At 34.8% G+C, this 22,185-nt stretch overlaps 1 protein-coding gene across 1 annotated transcript in view; it reads left to right on the top strand.

Annotated features, from left to right (window-relative positions):
* Nucleotides 1-21,735, top strand: part of LOC149805724 (protocadherin-like wing polarity protein stan) — a 145,364-nt gene extending 123,629 nt beyond the window's left edge. The window contains exons 9-19 of the mRNA XM_089934686.1: nt 586-744; nt 1,661-1,798; nt 5,201-5,320; nt 5,664-5,849; nt 9,506-9,708; nt 12,448-12,682; nt 13,551-14,043; nt 14,989-15,131; nt 16,461-16,484; nt 17,176-17,203; nt 17,725-21,735. Of these exons, the coding sequence (XP_089790812.1) occupies nt 586-744; nt 1,661-1,798; nt 5,201-5,320; nt 5,664-5,849; nt 9,506-9,708; nt 12,448-12,682; nt 13,551-14,043; nt 14,989-15,131; nt 16,461-16,484; nt 17,176-17,203; nt 17,725-17,740 (1,745 nt within the window). The 3' untranslated portion in view covers nt 17,741-21,735. The remainder of the gene's footprint in view (nt 1-585; nt 745-1,660; nt 1,799-5,200; nt 5,321-5,663; nt 5,850-9,505; nt 9,709-12,447; nt 12,683-13,550; nt 14,044-14,988; nt 15,132-16,460; nt 16,485-17,175; nt 17,204-17,724) is intronic.
* Nucleotides 21,736-22,185: the final 450 nt, after the last annotated feature.

Genomic DNA, 22,185 nt, shown 5'->3' with positions numbered 1-22,185 from the left:
ATTAAAGAATTATCTGGTAGTGGGCATGATAAGTAGGTCAGGTAATCTATTTAAAGCAATGATATTTTGTATAGACTAATTCTGCAGCATGTGTGGACTTTTGCTTTAGAAAAAATAGTCATAGCTATCACGAGGAGAAGACATTGCCCTACTTTCATGCTTTTGTGTTATATATCGTCGTTGATTTTTCAGACACAGTTGCATTTTCATGATGTACATGTTTGTATTATTGCATGCCCCCACCCCATTACTTGTCTGTTAAACACATACATCTGAAGGCAGAACATACAAGGGTAATGCCTAGCTATTAAATTAATTGTCAGATTTCCCCCATACGGATCTTGCCAATTTATTATACTAAGAGCCAAGCTACATGACACTTTCTGAAATTTCTTAATGCGTCTTAGACTGACCTCATATGGTTTCGCAGGCATTGAAACCAGTTAGACGTTCAGAAAAATTGCACATATAAAATTGTCATTCTGCGTCTGTCAAATATGGAGAACTTCTTAGCCAACGGAAACCATAATTTTATGGTATGTATGTATGTATGTATATATGTATGTTTTATATTATTATTTTCAGATTATGGGGTTTATGTGAATAACAACCCGGGTCTCTCTGTCGCTGCCAACGCCAACTACAACGTATTTATAGGGTGCTCCGATGGTAAAAGTACCACAGTGGGGAAACTGGTAGTGCATGTTGTGGCAAGCAACAGTCCCGTTATAACCAATTTGCCAAGTAAGATACGCTGTCACTTGAAAACAAATATCGTCACTTGCGAAAAAAGTCAGGTCACGTGTCAAAAAGTCTGGCCGTGTGCACAAAGTAAATAATGACGATGTACACAATGCTAGTATTTAACGGCAGCCCTCTCTTTCGATAAATATTATTATAAGTGAGGAAAAAAATAGTTATTGAAAATTATAAAATATTTCTGAGCTTTAACAATTTCGAGAATGTTTTATTCCATTATTTGACAGATTCCTGCAACTGCGAGCATGACCAACGCCCAAATCGAAAATAATAACAGTACTATAATATAAAATGATTTCCATTACTGTATTAACCCGTTTGGATCTAACATTTGAATTTATATTGATTTTATGTCCAAACCACTATTATTTTATAGTTATTAAAGTCATCAAATTTCAGTGTGCAGACTGTGTGTAACATAAGTAACATTCTATAGCAGTTTATACTCAGTACTGTAAAATCACAACTCATTTTCAATGGTTTTACCTCCATACCTCTTCACACGCTTCCTGCACCATGACGTCTTTTTATATTGAGTCATATAATACTATTCGAACGCCTATTATTATAAAATTCACTTTTATGATTCGTGTCGTCCTATCCTTTATGAATTAATCATAATATTTGAATTTTAAGTAGAATTGTTGAAGATAACAAATGTGGTTCTATTGCCCATATTGCATGTGTTTGTTTAATAAATTCGGAAAGTCAAAATTTTTATGCATTAAATATTACATCGAATACATAGAGGTTTCGGTGAAGGTGAATTAATTACTAAGTGAATCATTGAACCGGTCAGTAACGAATTAATGGTTAAAAAGCTTTCACAGACTCTTAAGCACTTGGTGCTAAATAACTGCATTAAAAATAATTTCTCATGTCTATATGTTCTCTTTTTCAGACTCTGTAACTTTGTCCACGTCAGCGCAAACGACCGACCTGGTTTTCGACGTCGACGCTACAGACGTCGATAGTAGTACACTGACGTATAGTATGACGTGTAGTCCACTCGGGTGTCCTTTCCAAATCCTATCCGGGTGTAAGTTAAATTTTTCCAGCTGTCAATAAAGGCTTTACCACCTCTGTCTTGAGACTACTCTTTCAACATTTTTCTTTATGGATCTTGTAATCCCAAAGTGTCGAGGATACTGTGATTCTGATCATTTGTGTGTGTCCATCTGTATGTCCATTACTCTCTCTCTCTCTCTCTCTCTCTCTCTCTCTCTCTCTCTCTCCTATACCACTGGCTGGATATTCACCAGACTAAATGTTGTCTTTATCCATACGAAACTCATGTGCAAGAGGATTACACATTATAGGTCAAACTCTTGTGTCCATTACAGTTGTCAAAGCTCATACTACACAAAACATAAATTACAGACACGTTGAAAGATATTCGATAAAATGTGATGCATGCAGTTATAGCAGGAAAGACAATATAACTATAAGATCAAATGTTTTGACCGTTTGTTCATGGGTTTTGTGTGAGTTGGAGAAGGAGTAGTTGGGAATGTACTGTTGTTTAAAAGAAGTCTATATTTGAAAGGCGCGCCAATGTCCTTAGATTCTACGACACAGCTTTTGCGAATTCCGTTCATACTTTAATTTCTAAAATAAAAATCCAATCGAACAGCACTTACCCATTGGATCATCCGCTATTTAAAGAGAAATTTCAAGTGTGCTTATATGGATGTAAGATAACTTTTATTAAAATATCTATATGTAGCAGATGATGCAGGTGCCTCCTTTAGTATAATTGGCATATGGCTTGGTCGCAGTTACCTCCTTTAATATAATTGGCACATGGTTTGGTCGCAGGTACCTCCTTTAATATAATTGGCACATGGTTTGGTCGCAGGTACCTCCTTTAGTATAATTGGCATATGGTTTGGTCGCAGGTACCTCCTTTAGTATAATTGGCATATGGCTTGGTCGCAGGTACCTCCTTTAGTATAATTGGCACATGGTTTGGTCGCAGGTACCTCTTTTAGTATAACTGGCATATGGTTTGGTCGCAGGTACCTCTTTTAGTATAATTGGCACATGGTTTGGTCGCAGGTACCTCCTTTAGTATAATTGGCATATGGTTTGGAAGCAGGTACCTCCTTTAGTATAATTGGCATATGGTTTGGTCGCAGGTACCTCCTTTAGTGTAATTGGCATATGGCTTGGTCGCAGGTACCTCCTTTAGTATAACTGGCACATGGTTTGGTCGCAGGTACCTCCTTTAGTATAATTGGCATATGGTTTGGTCGCAGGTACCTCCTTTAATATAATTAGCACATGGTTTGGTAGCAGGTACCTCTTTTAGTATAATTGGCATGTGGTTTGGTCGCAGTTACCTCCTTTAGTATAATTGGCATGTGGCTTGGTCGCAGTTACCTCCTTTAGTATAATTGGCACGTGGCTTGGTCGCAGTTACCTCCTTTAGTATAACTGGCACATGGTTTGGTCGCAGGTACCTCCTTTAGTATAATTAGCACATGGTTTGGTCGCAGGTACCTCCTTTAGTATAATTGGCATATGGCTTGGTCGCAGGTACCTCCTTTAGTATAATTGGCACATGGTTTGGTCGCAGGTACCTCCTTTAGTATAATTGGCACATGGTTTGGTCGCAGGTACCTCCTTTAGTATAATTGGCACATGGTTTGGTCGCAGGTACCTCCTTTAGTATAATTGGCATATGGCTTGGTCGCAGTTACCTCCTTTAGTATAACTGACACATGGTTTGGTCGCAGATACCTCCTTTAGTATAATTGGCATATGGTTTGGTCGCAGGTACCTCCTTTAGTATAATTAGCACATGGTTTGGTCGCAGGTACCTCCTTTAGTATAACTGGCATATGGTTTGGTCGCAGGTACCTCCTTTAGTATAATTGGCACATGGTTTGGTCGCAGGTACCTCCTTTAGTATAATTGGCATATGGTTTGGTCGCAGGTACCTCCTTTAGTATAATTGGCATATGGCTTGGTCGCAGGTACCTCCTTTAGTATAATTGGCACATGGTTTGGTCGCAGATACCTCCTTTAGTATAATTAGCACATGGTTTGGTCGCAGGTACCTCCTTTAGTATAACTGGCATATGGTTTGGTCGCAGGTACCTCCTTTAGTATAATTGGCACATGGTTTGGTCGCAGGTACCTCCTTTAGTATAATTGGCATATGGTTTGGTCGCAGGTACCTCCTTTAGTATAATTGGCATATGGCTTGGTCGCAGGTACCTCCTTTAGTATAATTGGCACATGGTTTGGTCGCAGATACCTCCTTTAGTATAATTGGCATATGGTTTGGTCGCAGGTACCTCCTTTAGTATAATTGGCATATGGTTTGGTCGCAGGTACCTCATTTAGTATAATTGGCACATGGTTTGGTCGCAGGTACCTCCTTTAGTATAATTGGCATATGGCTTGGTCGCAGTTACCTCCTTTAGTATAACTGGCACATGGTTTGGTCGCAGGTACCTCCTTTAGTATAATTGGCATATGGTTTGGTCGCAGATACCTCCTTTAGTATAATTGGCATATGGTTTGATCGCAGGTACCTCATTTAGTATAATTGGCACATGGTTTTGTCGCAGTGTGAGTGAGTGTTTTGTTTAAGAAACAAACAAGTGTACTAGTATATTCGTGGTAAAATTTAAAATAAGTTTATCGTAGATCTAGGAACGTTTATTCGTTTGAAGATGAACGAGGCAGAAAATGCCAAATTTCGGGTATCTTTGGATCATTTTTGCTTGTTTCATGCTGAAATCAAATGGATGCTAAATAATTTTGACTAAAACGTACAATGCACCAATAGTTATACAAACAATTATTGCTACTGTCAATAGACAGATACGAAAACAACTGGATTTTGACAGCTTTTACCTGAAAGACTACAGGCGTGAGTGAAAGTGAAAGGAGTCAAACCCTAAACAAATAGTTGTTGTTGTTGTGGGGTTTAACGCCATTTTGCAGCACACGATAGGCTATACATGGCGGCCAGTATTAATGGTGGAGGAAGAACCCGGGAAAACCCCGGAAAGAACCACCGACCTACTAGAAGCTACTGCCAAGCTTTCTCACGTACCCACATTGGCTGAATCCGAGACTCGAACCACCGCAGACAGAGGTGAGATGGCAGTGATCCGTAACGGAGAGAGCTTTAGACCACTCAGCCACTCGGGGCCCCCTAAACAAATAGTATTTTGACACTTGATTTGCGTAAGGGAGTCTACATTTAACTATGCCGATATTAGAGTAATCTCTCATAGCAAAATGTCGCTCACAAGAAAAGGACGAGGTTTTCCGAAAGGTCAGTTTGATATAATCGTAAAATATGTTTTACTGATGCTATCTTCGTTATCGCCCTTTTTGTCGTCGTCATTGGAATGATTTATCACCCTTCCCACTACCACCATCATGACTACCGCCACAAATTTTTTATATATCTTATTTCAAGCTGGACGAATACAGCTAACATCAGACTTATTGTATCAGACCGTGGGATCGTATGATGTTACCGTAACGGTGTCGGATGGTTACAGTTCTCGAACAAGTTCACTTTCCGTTGTGATATCAGGTAGAAAGGAGCTACTCTTTTTGTTCTTCTTTTTCAAAAGAAATCATAAAACGATGAACCGTCAACATAGATATATTAGCATTTCCAACTTTGAAGCTTTCAATGTATTTATTCTTGTGAGAATTTATACAAAAATATATATAATGAAGTCTTTCCGAAACCAGATTAGTATTGGGAAACGCTGAAACATTTTTATAACCTCAGATTTTATGTGATGTAATTTTTTTTTCCATCTGGGCTTCTCCAATTATTATTATTATTATTATTATTATTATTATTATTATTATTATTATTATTGATTCTCCTTTTTTTCATTGTATATATGTAAACTACCTTTGTCTAGGTTTAAACGAGGCACCAGTAATTACGAACCTTCCACTCGTGTCCTCACTAAGCATCCAGGAGAACACGAATCTGGGGACTTCCGTTTACCAGGTAACCGCCACAGACAATGATGGAGACACTTTGTACTACACTATGACGTCTGTACCCGGCACCGGTCTGGACTATTTTCAGATAAACAGTGCAAGTATGTAAATAAAGCCAATCCAAGTTATAATAATAGGCCAGCAATATCGTCTGTTGTTGCAATTTGTACTTATCCCAATCTGGTAGGAACATCTGTATCATATACTGATGTAGGTGAAAATTAGTAACCGGAAGTATTCGGAAACGAAAACATGGAGAACGGTTCTTATTGAATCGAAATGAAATTCTCTGGTTTTTATTAGCTTCTCCCAGTTTAAATGACAAATATATAGCGACAAGTACGTGCAATACGTTTGAATGCAAGTGCATTAACATCAATCACATTAAAAACATTCAAACTCTCAAATACTTTACTACAGTGCGTTCTATATGCTGTTTTGTGATGGTTGACCGGCGAACATGTCGAAATTACCCCATTTTGAAGAAATTTAGTCAGATATGCCCACTTTCTTAACTTGCCATAAACAAATCATGAATTGTATAATTATAATTATACAGGTCACGTGAAATTAAGGTCAGTGCTTTTAACCACTCCGGTGGCCTAGTGGTTAGAGCGTCCGCCTCGAATGCGGGAGGTCGTGGGTTCGATCCTCGGCCGAGTCATACTAAAGACTTACAAAAATGGTACTAACAGCTGCCTCGCTGGGCGTTCAGCATTAAGAGGTTAGTGCTAGGACTGGTCGGCCTGGTGTCAGGATAATGTGACTGGGTGGGACATCATGCTACATGTCTGCGGCATGATGCCCCAGTGCTAGACATCACTATAAACTGCCACATTGCAGATATCGTAGCGATATGACTGAACAATTGTTAAAGCTACGTTAAAAATCCAAAGTCACATCACATCACATCACTTTAACATAAGAAAACAAATCTATAATGATATGGGCAAATACTAGTAGTTTAGAAGGATCTTGAGAACATGCAATATAGGCTTCTTCTGTATATAAAAAGGTGAATTTAGTGGTTAAACTAAAAACGCTGTGAATTTACTTTTATTAAAAAAGTAATTGCTGTAAAAATAAAGATATTAAACATTATGTTGAATATATGTATCAATATTTTTAAAGAAAATTGCGACTACAAGCGAGAAGAAGAATGAGCAATTTGAATTTATAAAGGGATCGATAGAAACATATCGTCCCACGTGTTATAATTTTTCATGAGACAATTTGTACAGAGCACCAAAACGTCAAAATCTATTGTGTGTTACATTTTCTTACTGATATTTCTAGTTGTTCTGACTTGACGATATCTAGAAGTAAAGTGTCGGTAAAAGACATCATAGAGTTAGTATTGATTGGAAATTCCCACATGCCGATCTGAAATTTAAAAAAAATTGACTTATACTTTACATTTTGTATAGTTTAATGAACAGTGGCATTACATCTTGTTTTGACTTAACGCAGTATACATATATAATAGACAAGACTAAAAGTACGTCAGCTGTTCCAAGGTAATTTTACAAACTAATGTAATAACCGCATCGATCGTTCCAAGGTAGTTATAAACTAATGCAATTAAAAAATGTGACTTGGATTACTCACTAAAATAAATTGCTTTACTCAGGAAAATTATGAGTATTATTACACCTTCGGCTTGATTTTTTTATTAATGTTTATTAATGTCATTATTTAGTCTACGTGTTTAATGAAATTAAATGAAGAACCTGACAGTGTACTTCGTTTTTGGCGCTTCCCAAATCATGGCAAACTAGGTGGCAGCATAGTTTGCTTATTCCAGACTCTTCTAATGAGTTTCACAATAAACATGATTTTTAAGTTTATTTACCAGAAAGCAAGTTAGGCCGTATTTTTCAGGATTTTTAATTTGCAAGACTGTCCCAACTTTGCATGTACAATGCAAAGTAAATCGAACAGAAAACAAACTAACTCAGTAAACTGCACTTTACTTTCGTTTTACCAATTATTTGTGTGCTGATTTAATCAAACAGTTAATATTTCAGTCACTTTACGTTTGGAACTGAAAATACATTTTCTATGACTATGACAAAGGCCATGCTGATAATGTTGATGTGCACTTCGGACGGTATCAAAGAAGAAGAAAAAAAACCTGACTGTAATTTTGCTGTTTCTTTTGTGCTTTCTTAAATTACAGTTTCGCTCCGGTAAAACACATTTCAAAATAGCTTCCACGTTTTGTGTTTTTCCCTTACTTCTACAAGTCAGGGAAATGTGCCCTAAGTCATTAATGCTTTGAGCTTGTGTAATCGGAAAATAGACTTACTTTTTGTCTAAAATTCTATAGAATGGATTGATTTCATCGAAACGTACCCCCGTTGCTAAACAGAAACTGCCGTGTACTCTGGTCGAATGTTTCAAGGTTGAAAACGTATGAAAACTCACTTTTACTTGTCGTGTTTGAGGTAGACATTTGAGATTTGGTCAGAATTTGCACGGAGAAAGGACTCACGATTAATTAAAGCTTTATATGCATCTCTCTCTCTCTCTCTCTCTCTCTCTCTCTCTCTCTCACACACACACACACACACACACACACAGAGTGTTCAAAAACATCAATAACCCCACAAATTAAATATACTGTATTTTTGATAAGGAAAAACAAAAGTTAGTGGACATCGTAAACACTATTCCTATATATGGAAATATGATGCCGGTAATGTCCAGAGTTGCCAACTCCATATTAATGTATTTGCAAGCTGATCAGAAGTAAGTTAATTCCAGTAATAATATACAACCTAACAAAAAATGAAATGAGTATATGATAATAGTCTGTAACGTACATTCACCATTTTATCTAAACAGACGAGCATATACAGGCTGCTTTGTTGACTGGGATCAGATTATCATATACACCTCTATCAAAGAAACTACAATGGAAACCAAACAATTTTGGATTCACAATATCAGTATAATTCATTTCATTAAGTTCACAGAATATAGCGAAGAAATCAAGCATTATATTTTTGTTTCTATTTTTAACATATTGGTTAAAATGTTATTTTTATTTTCGAACCTGTAAGCGATACTTCTATATTCAACGGCATTACAACACTGGCCATTATTTGCTAAATAGATTTCAACTCAACGGTATTAAAAGATTTGGCTCTGATATGCCCCGATAGATCTAAATTCAACGGTATTAAAAGACTTAGCCCTGATATGACCAAATATACTTGAACAGGATTTTACAAATATTTCACTTTAAACACAGGTAATAAGTGGACGTAATATAATTACATATATCGTAATGGTATTCATTTCGTTCCAGTAAGAATTTTAAAAAAATATTTTTCATACGCCTAAAAATGTAAGTATCGTCTTTTAAAAAAATAAAATACAAAGGAGGACTTGCGAGATTTCAACACATTTCCTTTCAAACACGACGCGTTTTTTTATTAACCGATAATTCTGGAGGCCATAAACGTATCTTAAAAAGAACATTTGTCCATAACATATGCGAATATTTAGGGATCTACTATTAAGGAGACTCGCATGAAGAATAAATTTCTGTAATAAATGCGAAAGAAAAATATGTCGATATTTTTCAATCTCTTTGTCAACGATATATATAAAATATATATTGTTTGCATTCTGTCAAAATTAATGTTCCTTTTTTAATCTCCGTGATATAACAGTTGTTTGATGAGTTGTATCGCGGGACTCACTCCAACATCAACCGAGCTACATTAAATATATTACGATTTTCTTGCAGCCGGACTAATAACGACATCAACGACAAATGCAATTAATTATGAGACCATACCTGCTACATCGTTCACACTGTATGTTCGAGTATCCGACGGAATCTTGACTACCGATAAAACTCTCTTAGTAAGGGTGACCAATCAAAACGAAGATTTGTATTTCTCCCAACAAGTGTACAGGGTTTACATTGATGAGGGAAATGCGGGACAGGTAAGCAAACATCTACGACACATGCTTGAACAGTTTGTTCACTTTTTTTCTTCAAATCAACGAAAGACAACTTCTGAATACGGATATGTTGATTGTAAAATTATCGATTCATCTTTATATATTACTTATCGAGTTTGCTTGGTTTTCTTGGTCTTTTGTTTACAATCGCTTTTGAGTCGGTTTTTAATCACATTCCACTTTCCGCATCAAATGTATAAATGATCACTTTTCTTCCTCTTGCATTAATTAGATATGTTCAGGCATGGGGAAATATAGTCACGTGTCCATTGTTGGGAATATTCGTAAACCTCTTACTCCGTTTTCATTCTCATTTTTTGCGTAAAAACAAGAGAAATTAAAGTTTAAAAAATTTTTAAAAAAAAGGGAAAAGTTCCAAAAGGATTCTGTAGCTGTTGCAAATCGACGCAATTCAATAATTGTTCTCGTCCAGCAATTTTTTAAATTGTTGCTTCCACCATCATGTTAGTTCTGGGCCTAGGGCTCTGAATGTAAGCTACGCTTCGGTTGTCGTTATCGTTTTGCATTCAGTGTCACTCCTTGTACATAATCAGTTATACACGAATCTTGCTGAAATAGTCCATAATCTTGATACTGTTTTTCTTATGTATTATGAAGAATAAAAAGCCTGAATTAGCATCAAAATGTAGCAGCTCGATTCACCAAACCTATTGTTGGCGTTGTTAATTGTTCCACATTTGTCATCAGATTCATTTGCAAAGAAAGACACTTGTGATATCTGAAAGTAAAGGATGACTCTTAAGGACATACAATTTGTGATGGTGTTGGTGTTGGAAACATTTTGTGCTAGGGGTCCTGAGGAACCGAGTGTTTTAAAGGTTCGTGAGTTCGAGTAGCTTTCCGTGTGTGTGTGGTTCTTCCCGGGATTTTTCCATGTTCTTCCTCCACCGGTTATACTGGCCGCCATGAATAGCCTAGCTTCTGCTGCAGAATTGCTTTCAATCCACACAAACCCCACCACCACCAACAACAACATAAACAACAATTGTGTGCTGTGAAGATATAGAGAATATTTTCTTTTCTGACCTTAATACCGGATATATTTCAGCTTCTGGTACAAAAATACCTTTGCCACGAGTTAAAATAAAAGTTTTATGAATCCCAAGATGTAATATATCAGGTATTTACACAGGGCAAGAAAATATGTTTTCTATGATATGCTAAACGTGGTCCTGAATCAAAGTTTAGAAATTAAACTCACTCTTCAGTATGCCACCCTACCACCCTTTTCGTAAATTCACCTTATTTTCACTGATTGATTGTATAAACATCAGCGACATAAGAGAGCGGTAGGACTGGGATGTCCGAATCTGTTACAGCGATATAAAGTTTTTGCCATTTTATAAACTATTTTACCCTATTTTACCAAAAGCAAGTCCGATTTAGCAATGCGTCACAGCGAGTTTATCATTGTTTTCATGGTAGTAAGGTGAGATAACTTCAATGAGATGCAAACGGCGTTGATTAAAATTTATTTTAAAAAATAAAACAAAATAATTTCATATCTGAATGGTAATTTAGTTTTCATTCATTTGTTCTAGCTCACACACTGCTTGCTTTCTTACTGCTGGTATAACTTCTAAAGCCACACACAATCAAGTGTGGCATGGCACGATGGGAAATCTTTTTTATTTTCAGAATAAAAGATGTAAGGAGAAATCTTTCACATGCGAAACCATAGCAATGAAAAACTATATAATTTCGCCAATAATTTTTTTTCATACTTAAGTATATAATACATGTATGTATTACAATTATCTCATTTGATTCATCCGTCACAAAAAAATAAGATGAAAAGGTAGTATAATATTAAACCAACATCACAAAATGAAGTCAAAAAACCGAAATTTTCCTAAATGCATTCTCTCTTACGACCATTTTATTAAAAAGAAAAACGGATTTCTTTCAATGCATAATACGAAATTAAAACTGCTTTTTAGTATTATATTTTTGTGTTCCATTTTCATAATTATGTTCGTGTGGTAAATATTGTCAAATTATTTTAAACTTCTAATTTATAAGCCTCCTGTATCGATATATATATATATATATATATATATATATATATATATATATATATATATATATATATATATATATATATATATATATATAATAGCATACTATTTATTTAACAACTGAAGAGACGGCCATTTTTTTCACGTCGTGCTTCCTCTAATGCGGCCTAGACAAAACGAATCTAAATTACTTCTGACTCTTCACTAAGCTATGAGAAATATATTTTTTCGTAGTCATTTTTGCATACTTATATTTCTTCCTTCTGGCGTATTTCTCTTTATGGAATTAGTCATATTTTCCTTTTCCGATTTATTCTTTTTGTTTTGGTTTGTTTTATTTGGCTTTCTATAGTTTAATTTTGTTTAGTGTACGTTCTCCAACTTTTTTTATGGTTGCTTGCAAAAACAATCCGCTTAAGAAACCATATAAATTACGCTGCAGTACACATAATTGTGTGATATATAGAATTAATTTTAGCGCATATTGGAAATCATAAAATTTCAGCGCCGTTAAAAGTTCTGGTACATTTGTTATCTTTTACGATATAAGATTTTCCCGATTTAATGATTTATTAAATATATATTATCGTATGTTGGGGGAAAGACTATGCCGCGAAAGTATTTTCAAATATATAGCGAGGTTCAATAAAGAAAATTATATTTATGCTATTTAATTTTGTAGCAAACAAATCCGGGGTTGTCAGTGATAGATACCGATGTAGGTGACAGTGCCTTGTATTCCATGAATTGTGGGTCAAATTCGGGTTATATGACTATGGCTCCAAGCACGGGATTGCTGACCTATGCAATTAATTATGACCTAGATAAAACAGGCCTTCCCACGGCAATCACATGCATTGTTACTGCACGAGACAGCGGAGGACTGACAGCTACAGCAACATTGTCGGTATCCATAGGTATGTGGAAGACCAATGCAATCCCTATAATGATACATATGAACCACTTGTTTTAGTTAAGACGTTAAAGACAATTATAAACTTTATTCTTGATTTTTTTCTTCAAAATAAATTATATGAAGTAGTCATAACACACGAATCGGATACGTCTTGTCTTGAGTGTGCTTTGACCGACATTTTATGACGTCAAACATAATGTTAAGAAATACAGTGTGTCACGTTGATATTATTGAATGGTACAGTGGAACCGTTGTCATGTTATGCTGAATATTTAATAATATTCTCAATTATTGTTGAATGTTTAAGCATAATATATAATGTTTGCAACATTAGTCTCCTTGATTGACGTTTTATTTTCCGATTCTTATCATTTTTTATTCTGCATGTTGAAGACTGCATGTTGAAGACAATTTCGCTGCAGTAAAGAACTGTTTTACTATATATATATATATATATATATATATATATATATATATATATATATATATATATATATATATATATATATATATATACACATATATATATAAATAAAAAACGAACAACTCAGCAGCAAAACAATTGACATTTTATAGCCACAAACGGATATTTCAGCAGATTTTTAATGGTAGATGGTGATGCTAGATGTCATCAAAGAAACTTGTTTCGTAGGGCCCAGCATATTCGCCTTTGCTAAATTACGATAATAATTTTTACGAACATATATTCTCATATATTCTCTGATAAAGCTTCATTTCTAAAATATATTCGATGAAGTTGTTATGTGTTGTAGATGAACACGTTAAATGTAAAAGAAACCGTCTTGAATGGAACATTGCATCATATAAATCAAGCATTTCAAAACTAGTAGTTCATTAATATTTTTCAGCTGAAATTAATGACAACACTCCAACTTTCGCCTCATCGTCCTACACATTTACTGTTTACAACAATATTGGCATCGGAACGTCAGTCGGTAATGTATCCGCAGTTGATGGAGACATCGGAACTAATGGACAGTTTACATATTCATTGGATCAAACAACCCTGGCAACCAACTATTTTCAAATATCACAAACAGGTTATATTACCCTAAAGAATTCTCTTTCGGGAGTAGTAGGTGATCTTGATTTCACGGCAAAAGCAATCGATACTGGTGGACTTCAAGGTTTTGTGTCAGTACGGGTTACCGTTCTTGCGCCAACAACGACAACAGCTGCGACTACCACCATTGGATATAAGAATATGTTCGATGATAAGAGAAATATCGTTTGGATTTCAATGCTGGCTGCTTTGGCTCTTATCGTTCTTGCTATCATTCTGTATGTGTGCCTGAACTATCTACGCTATTGGCCAATCGGATTCGATCCCTTCAAAGAATGGTAAGCTTACTCCTATGAGTGCATTTTCTCAAGCAACCATATAATCTGTCCGCGGACCGTTAACGGAAGCCCTGAGGCTAACCTTACCCTTCCCCTAGCTCTAACAGTGAGTGCAGGAGAAATATAGAGACAATATCAATCGTATGACCTCGAAGAGACGAGACTGCCACTGACGCAAATACACTTTTGGAAAGTGAATGAGTTCTTCGGACAGATTTTGTAATCCATACCATTTTCTTGTCATATATTTAGATCTAGTATTTCGTATAGAGCCTGTACATTTTTATTGTAAGTACCCTAACTGAGTTGAAGTTTGCGACGCGATTAAGTCATCACAGTGAAATTATTAAAAGTTACAATTGCTGTGTACGAAACTTTAATCTCCTGCACTTTAGGTTTCGGTTGTACTGTCGTTACAAGGTATTGTATTAATATTAGATACGTAAGACATAGTGAGAAACGTATCAGTCAAAACTCACAAATTTTATTTCGTCTTGATGAAGATATGATAGTCAATTCATGTATGGTTTCCGACCATGTAAAATAATGGGTTAATATTAAGTTGGCTTATTTTGAACATAAAGACCAAAGTATAAAAAAAGCGAATCATCTGAAAAGAAAAACAGGCACTTGATATTTCAACATATGCATTTATAACAGAAGCACAAACATGGACATAAATAACCAATATACGGTAAGCGTTGAGAAGGGACATCAATAATATATGACGTCCTTGTATCTTAGCATCGGATAGAAATTTTGATTAATCAAACATTTTACGTGTTTCCTCATATTATGCATATGTCGATGATTCGTAACTATGAAGAAAAACAACCCCAAATAACCTTGTACTAATATCTGCTCATTTATAATACAACATTAATATCTATCCATGTGTAACAAAAAGACTCTATATGATTTTTCCCCAACAATTTTCGGTTTTAGCGCTAAAGGAGTCGAATGCAGGAAACCAGATTGTTTGAAGTCAAAACCAAGGCCACGATTTCAGCCTGAAAAGCCGAAACCACCACCACCTCGAGCGGAACTTTCCCTTCCACCCCCCACTCCTCCACTGGCAGAGACTCCAGGTAGGCAAAAATAAGCATTGTCCATTGATTTTATTTATTCAAATTTTAAAAAGTCCTTGTCTTTTTGGGTCTTTTTTCTTTTTATACCCATGCTCTCCTATAACGAAACTTGTAAACTATTGGGGTTATAGCTATACGTGTTTTTGTTTCTCCAGAAACCTGCCTTCGTGATTTCTCTGACATGCGTATTTGAGACCTCCCTTATGTTTATGACTGAGCGCAATTAAGCAAGAAAAAGAAACACGCATACCTCCATTCAAGACGTTTGCATATACTTTGGCGAGAGAGCAAATCCTTTAGTTTGCTTTAATCTAATGATCTATCTGAAACCTTTATCCCAAAAAAAATTAAAAAAATACAATTACTTAAAATTGATCAAAAACTAGTATTCAGGTAGTTTTCAAGTGATATTGTGCACTCTTTTCCACTACTTGAGACTTTTGTAATCACTCAGTATCATGTGTGTAAGAAACTATGAAGACTGGTGCATATGTGAGAAAGTTCCTTGAGAAATTTAACGTCTTAGAACATTTTTTCTTCTTCCTGTATTCATTACGTGTACTGGAAATTAACTTCACTGTTCTTTGTGAAACTGAAAATTTAATTACGTTGTAAATAACACATTTTTGATTGGCGTTTATCATCTTACCGCCAATGGGAGTTTTTCTTTAAAAACATTCATCTTATGAAATAGCTTCTGACAGGCTCCAGCATAATGCGTTTTCTGATTGAAAACACAGGCTCCAGAATAATGCGTTTTTTTATTGAAAACACAGGCTCCAGCATAATGCGTTTTCTGATCGAAAACACAGGCTCCAGCATAACGCGTTTTCTGATTGAAAACAATCTTCCGATTTCTTCTCATTGGAACGTATATGCTGTCTCAAAAACGTGTATCTCTTTAGACCAATAAAGCAAAGAGAGAAAATTAAATGTTTGTGAATATACTGGTAAAATATTGAATTTGCAGATTGACAATCAATTCGTATCGTACTGTATTTGTAAGAAAATTCGCCTGAAATCTGATGACAAGCTAAATGTTAACTGAAAATCCCTAAGAACAGGATCTTTGTGCCACTTATGAAGAGAGCTCCTGTGTATTAACCAGTGTATTAATAGTCATATTTAGAAACGGTCTGTAATTGTGCGGACATATTTATCAAGGCGCTAGGAAAAGGGGGAGGGGGTAATTTAAGTTTAAGCAATGGAAGACTTTAGTCTTGTTATTTTGTGTAACTGCAATGTCTGCTATAAGTAACCGAAAAGAAAAATCTTTGCATCAAAGCAAGAATAACCGTTTTAATATACGGACATTGTCTTTCTTTACAGCAGAAAAACCTCAAGTCTCAGCAGGTAAATCGTTATTTTAATCCCAATTTAGAAGATGAATTATTGTCAATAATGACTATTTCTAGCAGTTGAGTTTCCTTGTATCAAGATCGAGAGAGAGAGAGAGAGAGAGAGAAACTCCGTCTGCACCAGTACCTTTGAACTGAGGTTGATCATTTTAAATTGTATGTCTCAAGAGGACAAATGCATGACAAAAATGTCCAGATCATAGATTAAGCCACAGTGACGAAAAGTGTGGATATTTGCTACGGCTTCTATCTTGCGATACTATTATTAAAGTATATATATAGTCAAATTAGTTGTGATTTTTTGTATCAATGCGATTGTGACAAAGCATTAAAGATGATATGACAGCTTTAAAATATTACCCCAGTGATGTCTATTTCAACGAGGATTACAATAACACGTTTCGAACTAAGTCGTTTTCTACAATTAAGTAGACACGTTTCTGAAGTCCAGTATTATATTCCTTTTTGACTATGACTTTCGTAATAAAATAATTTATTCCAAATCGTCAAATGTACGATAATTCATTCTATTAAATAAAATAAATCTTAGTGAGGGTTGGTACTGACCTATTACTGTATGACGTCAGTCGGTGTTCACGTGACTTTTATTCCTATCGGATTTTCAGAAAGTTCTACTTTGTACATAAATTTATGTCGCCACAGTAATGTTATAAATGTACTTTCAGATGTATACAATTTTTGGATGGAGAAGTGGTAAGTAAAGTCAATATTTGATGAAGTTAATTTGATACCCATTAAATTCGAGTACACTCATAGATGTGTGAAGTTTCTTATACACAAGTAAAACATACATTTATTAATGGTTTGTTTTTGTCTCCATACCATGTATGTATGTATGTATGTATGTATGTATGTATGTATGTACATGCTACATGTCTGCGGCATGATGCCCCAGTGCTAGACTTTATTATAAACTGTCACATTGCAGACATCGTAGCGATATGACCGAAACATTGTTAAAGATACATTAAAAAATCCAAATCACACACACACATGTATGCATGTATGTATGTATGTATGTATGTATGTATGTATGTATGTATGTATGTATGTATGTATGTATGTATGCAATTTCTCTTTGTTAGCATTGTACATTAATTACAAATATTGTTTGCTGCATTTAGGACTTTCTGTTAAGGTTGCTATAATTGGTCTCTCATTCGTTAATTTATTTCTGTTTAAGTGTTTCTCATGATGGCCTTTTTCTATTGCAGGAATGGAAATGTCTGAAAACTCGGACGAAGAATTTGTACAGTTTCTTAAATATAGTCAACGTCTTGTTTCTTACAATACTTGACTTTCGCTTTTGCAAAGCCTGATGTCTTTGTTAGTGAAAATATACTTTCTACATGTGTGCAATAGGGTAAAAATAATATTTCCTTAAAAAATTGCTAACATATCTTTGAACGAGAAAATATCTCCCCATATCTTCCTCATAGACATTTCACGTGTGTATGCTATTTGTTAAAAATAGTGTAAACATATAACTATGGTGTAATATTACAACAGTTTAATTTAAGCTTTCACTCTTTGGACAGTTCAACGCTTACTAAATCTATTGCACAAGGGCAGTTTAGAGATGTGCCTGGGGAGATATGCAGGAGGAATAGCTTTAGGACAGGTGATTTTTCGCTCTTAAATTTAAGAGACAAATTCTTTGTATTTTAGTGGGGTTTTTAGTTGAAAGAATATCACGCTTCCCTTGACAACTAATTACCGGTACACATGTTTCACTTATTACTTTTTGCACGTAGAAATTGTTAGTTTGTTAGTTTGTAATGAACATTGCGTTTAACCTATTTTTACGCTTCGTTTATATTGATCCTTTGAAAGTTCAACAATTTTCATCATACTCTGTGTTCTAAAGCTTAAACTATCATTTGACGGGGGGGGGGGAGGTAAAATATGCTGCAAATTTTGACACAAAAAATTATAAATTTTAAATTGTATCATTCAGTCACAGATAACAAATTATGTACTTCTAGTGCTTTTAGAAAGATAATAAAAGTTGCCGCTTAGAACGTATTAAATGGAAGAAAGTTCTTTGCAAACTTTGTAATGATTGTTAAAGGTGTTCTTTGGTGCCACTCCTTTTTTAGCTCATCCTTTTGCGTCTGCGCAGTAAGCATTCCACAGTTTGTCCCCGTGGCTACTGAGGGAACGCTGGACACTATAATGTTCTCCGTTTGAGAGATAGAAAGAGAAACAAGGAACAAGGCAACGAATGAAACAAGTACAGAAAGCATTTCTGATACATTCATTGGGTGGCAGAAATTCACTAAATTAGAAGATATGGACAATACGTAACAATAATGGAGAGAAAGTTTGATGCTTACTTCTCTGGATCGTCACGCGATTTTGTTACACATTGCATGGAATATATAAAATGATAACATCATTGAAGATTATAAAGAAATGATTACACGTCTATTCTTAATATGGTTCAAATGTAAACTTTGCTAAACAGAAATTATATGGATGATTTCCTTCACCATCTCCGAGCATGTGAAATGAAGTATATGTAGTTTTATCCGTTTGTTATATTAGATCCATCTACGTGTCTGTTTGTTGTGACCTTTCATTAAGGAATAGTCCAAAAGATAAATAGGCAGGTAAGTGCGCTCATGTATTGTGCAATATTTATGTGAGCAATTTAATTCAGCCATACATTGTAAGCATCGATTAACGCACTGCAACACCTTTTCCCTCAAGTGAACCCGTCTAATTTTGAATATTCCACTGGATAGTGAAACCAATAGGTCATTTCAGTGATCTCCAATTATGACCTTTTTTCAGTTGTACGAAAATCAGGGGCGAATACAAACTAATGCTTACGAAAAAAAATATCTCCCTTTTAAATCTGGGGCGAAATTTCTTACAATAATAAAGCTAATGCCTTTTTAAAACCTTTCTTTTAAGAAATCTAAATGAATTTAAATTTGTTCATTCTTGTAAAGACTTTTTAAGATGTCATGAACATTTTATTTCACCACATAATGCAACAAGCGCACACTTTAATTAGGTAATAAAATCCTGTGGTAATTACCATCACTTATAAGATTCACATGCACAGTCCATTGAAGAAAAAATTATTTTCAGAGCAAATATGAGATTATTTCAGTGACCATCGTCAGTCTTATATGTCTTTAAGTAGAATGTTTTCGTTCATTCACGGATTATTCTAGTCACAAATGTAATTTTATCAGTGTCCAAAATTAAGAAAAATAAACCATTTTAGTATCTACAAAACTGTCCAAAATGTCTTGTAAGAATCTATTACTAACATTTTGTATTTCTACATACCATTCGGTTAGTGGTCAAGTTTATTACCTGTTTTACAGTGGCGTCACGGGGGGGGGGGTGCGGACCGCACCAGGTGACACCATCAGAGGGGGTGACACCAAAATGACTGTCTATAAAAATCGTAAATTTTTGTACAGGAAGGAGATCCTCAGGGGTGACACCGTGAGTTACCGCATTGAGTGACACCAACCCAAGCACCGGGTGACGCCATCAGAGGGGTGACACCAAAATTACTGTCTATAAATATTTTTAATTTTTGTACATAAAGGAGGTCCATTGGGGTGACACAATGAGTTACCGCACTGGGTGACACCATCCCTACTGACGCTGCTGCCAATCTCTCCACCTTTTTTAAAGTAATTTATTTATACCCGAGTCACGTGTAAAAGAAATAAATTTGCACTGATCATTCAGCAAACAATGAGAAATCAAATAAATTCATATATCAAGAAATTCTTAATCGAGATTTCTGATTTTATTGTGGGTAAAATTTGAAGATCTTCCCGTATCAAATTCCTCAATTCTTTGCCAGCTAAATGGTGTTCCTACGCAGGGAAAAAAATCAATAATTACTTTTCGATCCTTTGCAAAGTATGTGCTTTGTAAAGGAAGCGAATATTGTTTTACAGTAAGTATCATGGGGAAGATCCTTTAAATCTACACTCGATGATTCTGTGGGAAGGGGGCATGTTCTTTTCTTTATTTAGGAAAAGAAAATGTGTATAATATTCCTAAGTTCTTATATTTTTCAATAAAATAATGTAAACTTCATCTCCCTTGGTCTTCGATAACTGCTTTTCTCTGCCATGACATACACTTTAAGTACAGTCACTTAGCAGAGTTGCTAATAACTCGGTTGAGTAATATTCAACATAACTGTCGTAAAAATGAAGTTATATCTATTTATTAGTAATGTTACTATTATGTGGTCTAAAACTAAGCAAAAGAAAGAAGAGAAAACCAAAAGGTTGAGTAAATTCAACAAAACATTTATTTCCCTTGAATATATAAAGAAAATTTAAGAGGAACTTACAGTATTGTGAATTAAATCCTAAATAATCTCATATGTTCTATCAATTGTCCAAAAGTATATTCCGAATGAATTCCAATAGATTTGAATGTGCCGATGCACCACGAGTTTTAGATGAGTAGTCTTGATGTACAACAATGATATAATCCAGAATGTCTTTGCGTCAGTCCTCACTAATCTCAAAGTAGTGTTTCAGTCCAAAAACGTCAATGAGGACCTTGTGATTTTTATGAACAACTCAAAATAAATCCTTTCAGATTATAACTGAACAAAGTGATTAAACACACATATATTAAAATAGAAAGTAATAATTGTTTACCTTGTCCATTATATACAGAGTGTCCTCGGAATGCAACAAACTGCTCTGGATGTGGATCACTTTTTAATGGAACTCTACATTAAATATTGCCAACATGTTCAAATCCAGAACATTTTACGCTCGTAATCAATCTTAGGCCCTAAACTCAAACTGAAGTTAACATCTTTAACAAAACAAAATAACAATAGTTAGGTTGGCCAGAATTCTTCCCGCAATTACGGACAAAGGCCAAGCACGCAATACAAATTAAATCTATATAATTAATACATTTTCCTGAATCCACGATTCCAATTGTTTTAATATTTCAAAGAACCTTTCATCCTATTGCCAACATATTCAAGTTTTTCATTTATGAACCTGGCAGTTTAATGTCCCCTGTGAAATATCTCTGTCTTGCGTCTCCTTAGTTTTACAAGAATCTGTTTTACTTCTTCTTCGGCCTAATGTGCTTATGGTTTGGTTAGAAGAGTTAATTGTGGTGAAAGAGTGAATTTATTAAAACGATGATGTCCCAAATAATTGCATAGTTTTCAAAAGTCAGATAATGTAGTTTTTTCGTATTTGTAAATAGGCTACATGTTTTCGCTTATATATATATATATATATATATATATATATATATATATATATAGAGAGAGAGAGAGAGAGAGAGAGAGAGAGAGAGAGAGAGAGAGAGAGAGAGAGATATAAGCAGATATATAAATGAATAGATAGATAGATAAGCGGGTAGATAGACAGATAGCGAACATATGATTTAGGTGGTCTTTATATATTGTTTCTCATCTATATTGGATCTTTTCGTATTAATTAATGTTATGTTTAAGCAGGAATTTAAGCTTTTCCTATTAATTGATATTATGTTTAAATGGACATTTAAGCTTTTCTTATTGATTGATGTTATGTTTAAATGGGAAATTTAAGCTTTTCCTATTGATTGATGTTATGTTTAAATGGACATTTAAGCTTTTCTTATTGATTGATGTTTTGTTTAAGTGGAACTTTAAGCTTTTCTTATTGATTGAT

Source organism: Sinohyriopsis cumingii, chromosome 2, assembly GCF_028554795.1.
Source record: "Sinohyriopsis cumingii isolate HCF-2022 chromosome 2, ASM2855479v2, whole genome shotgun sequence".
Taxonomy (NCBI): domain Eukaryota; kingdom Metazoa; phylum Mollusca; class Bivalvia; order Unionida; family Unionidae; genus Sinohyriopsis; species Sinohyriopsis cumingii.
Note: the sequence above shows the minus strand (reverse complement) of the source record. Positions and strands in the feature narration are given on the sequence as shown.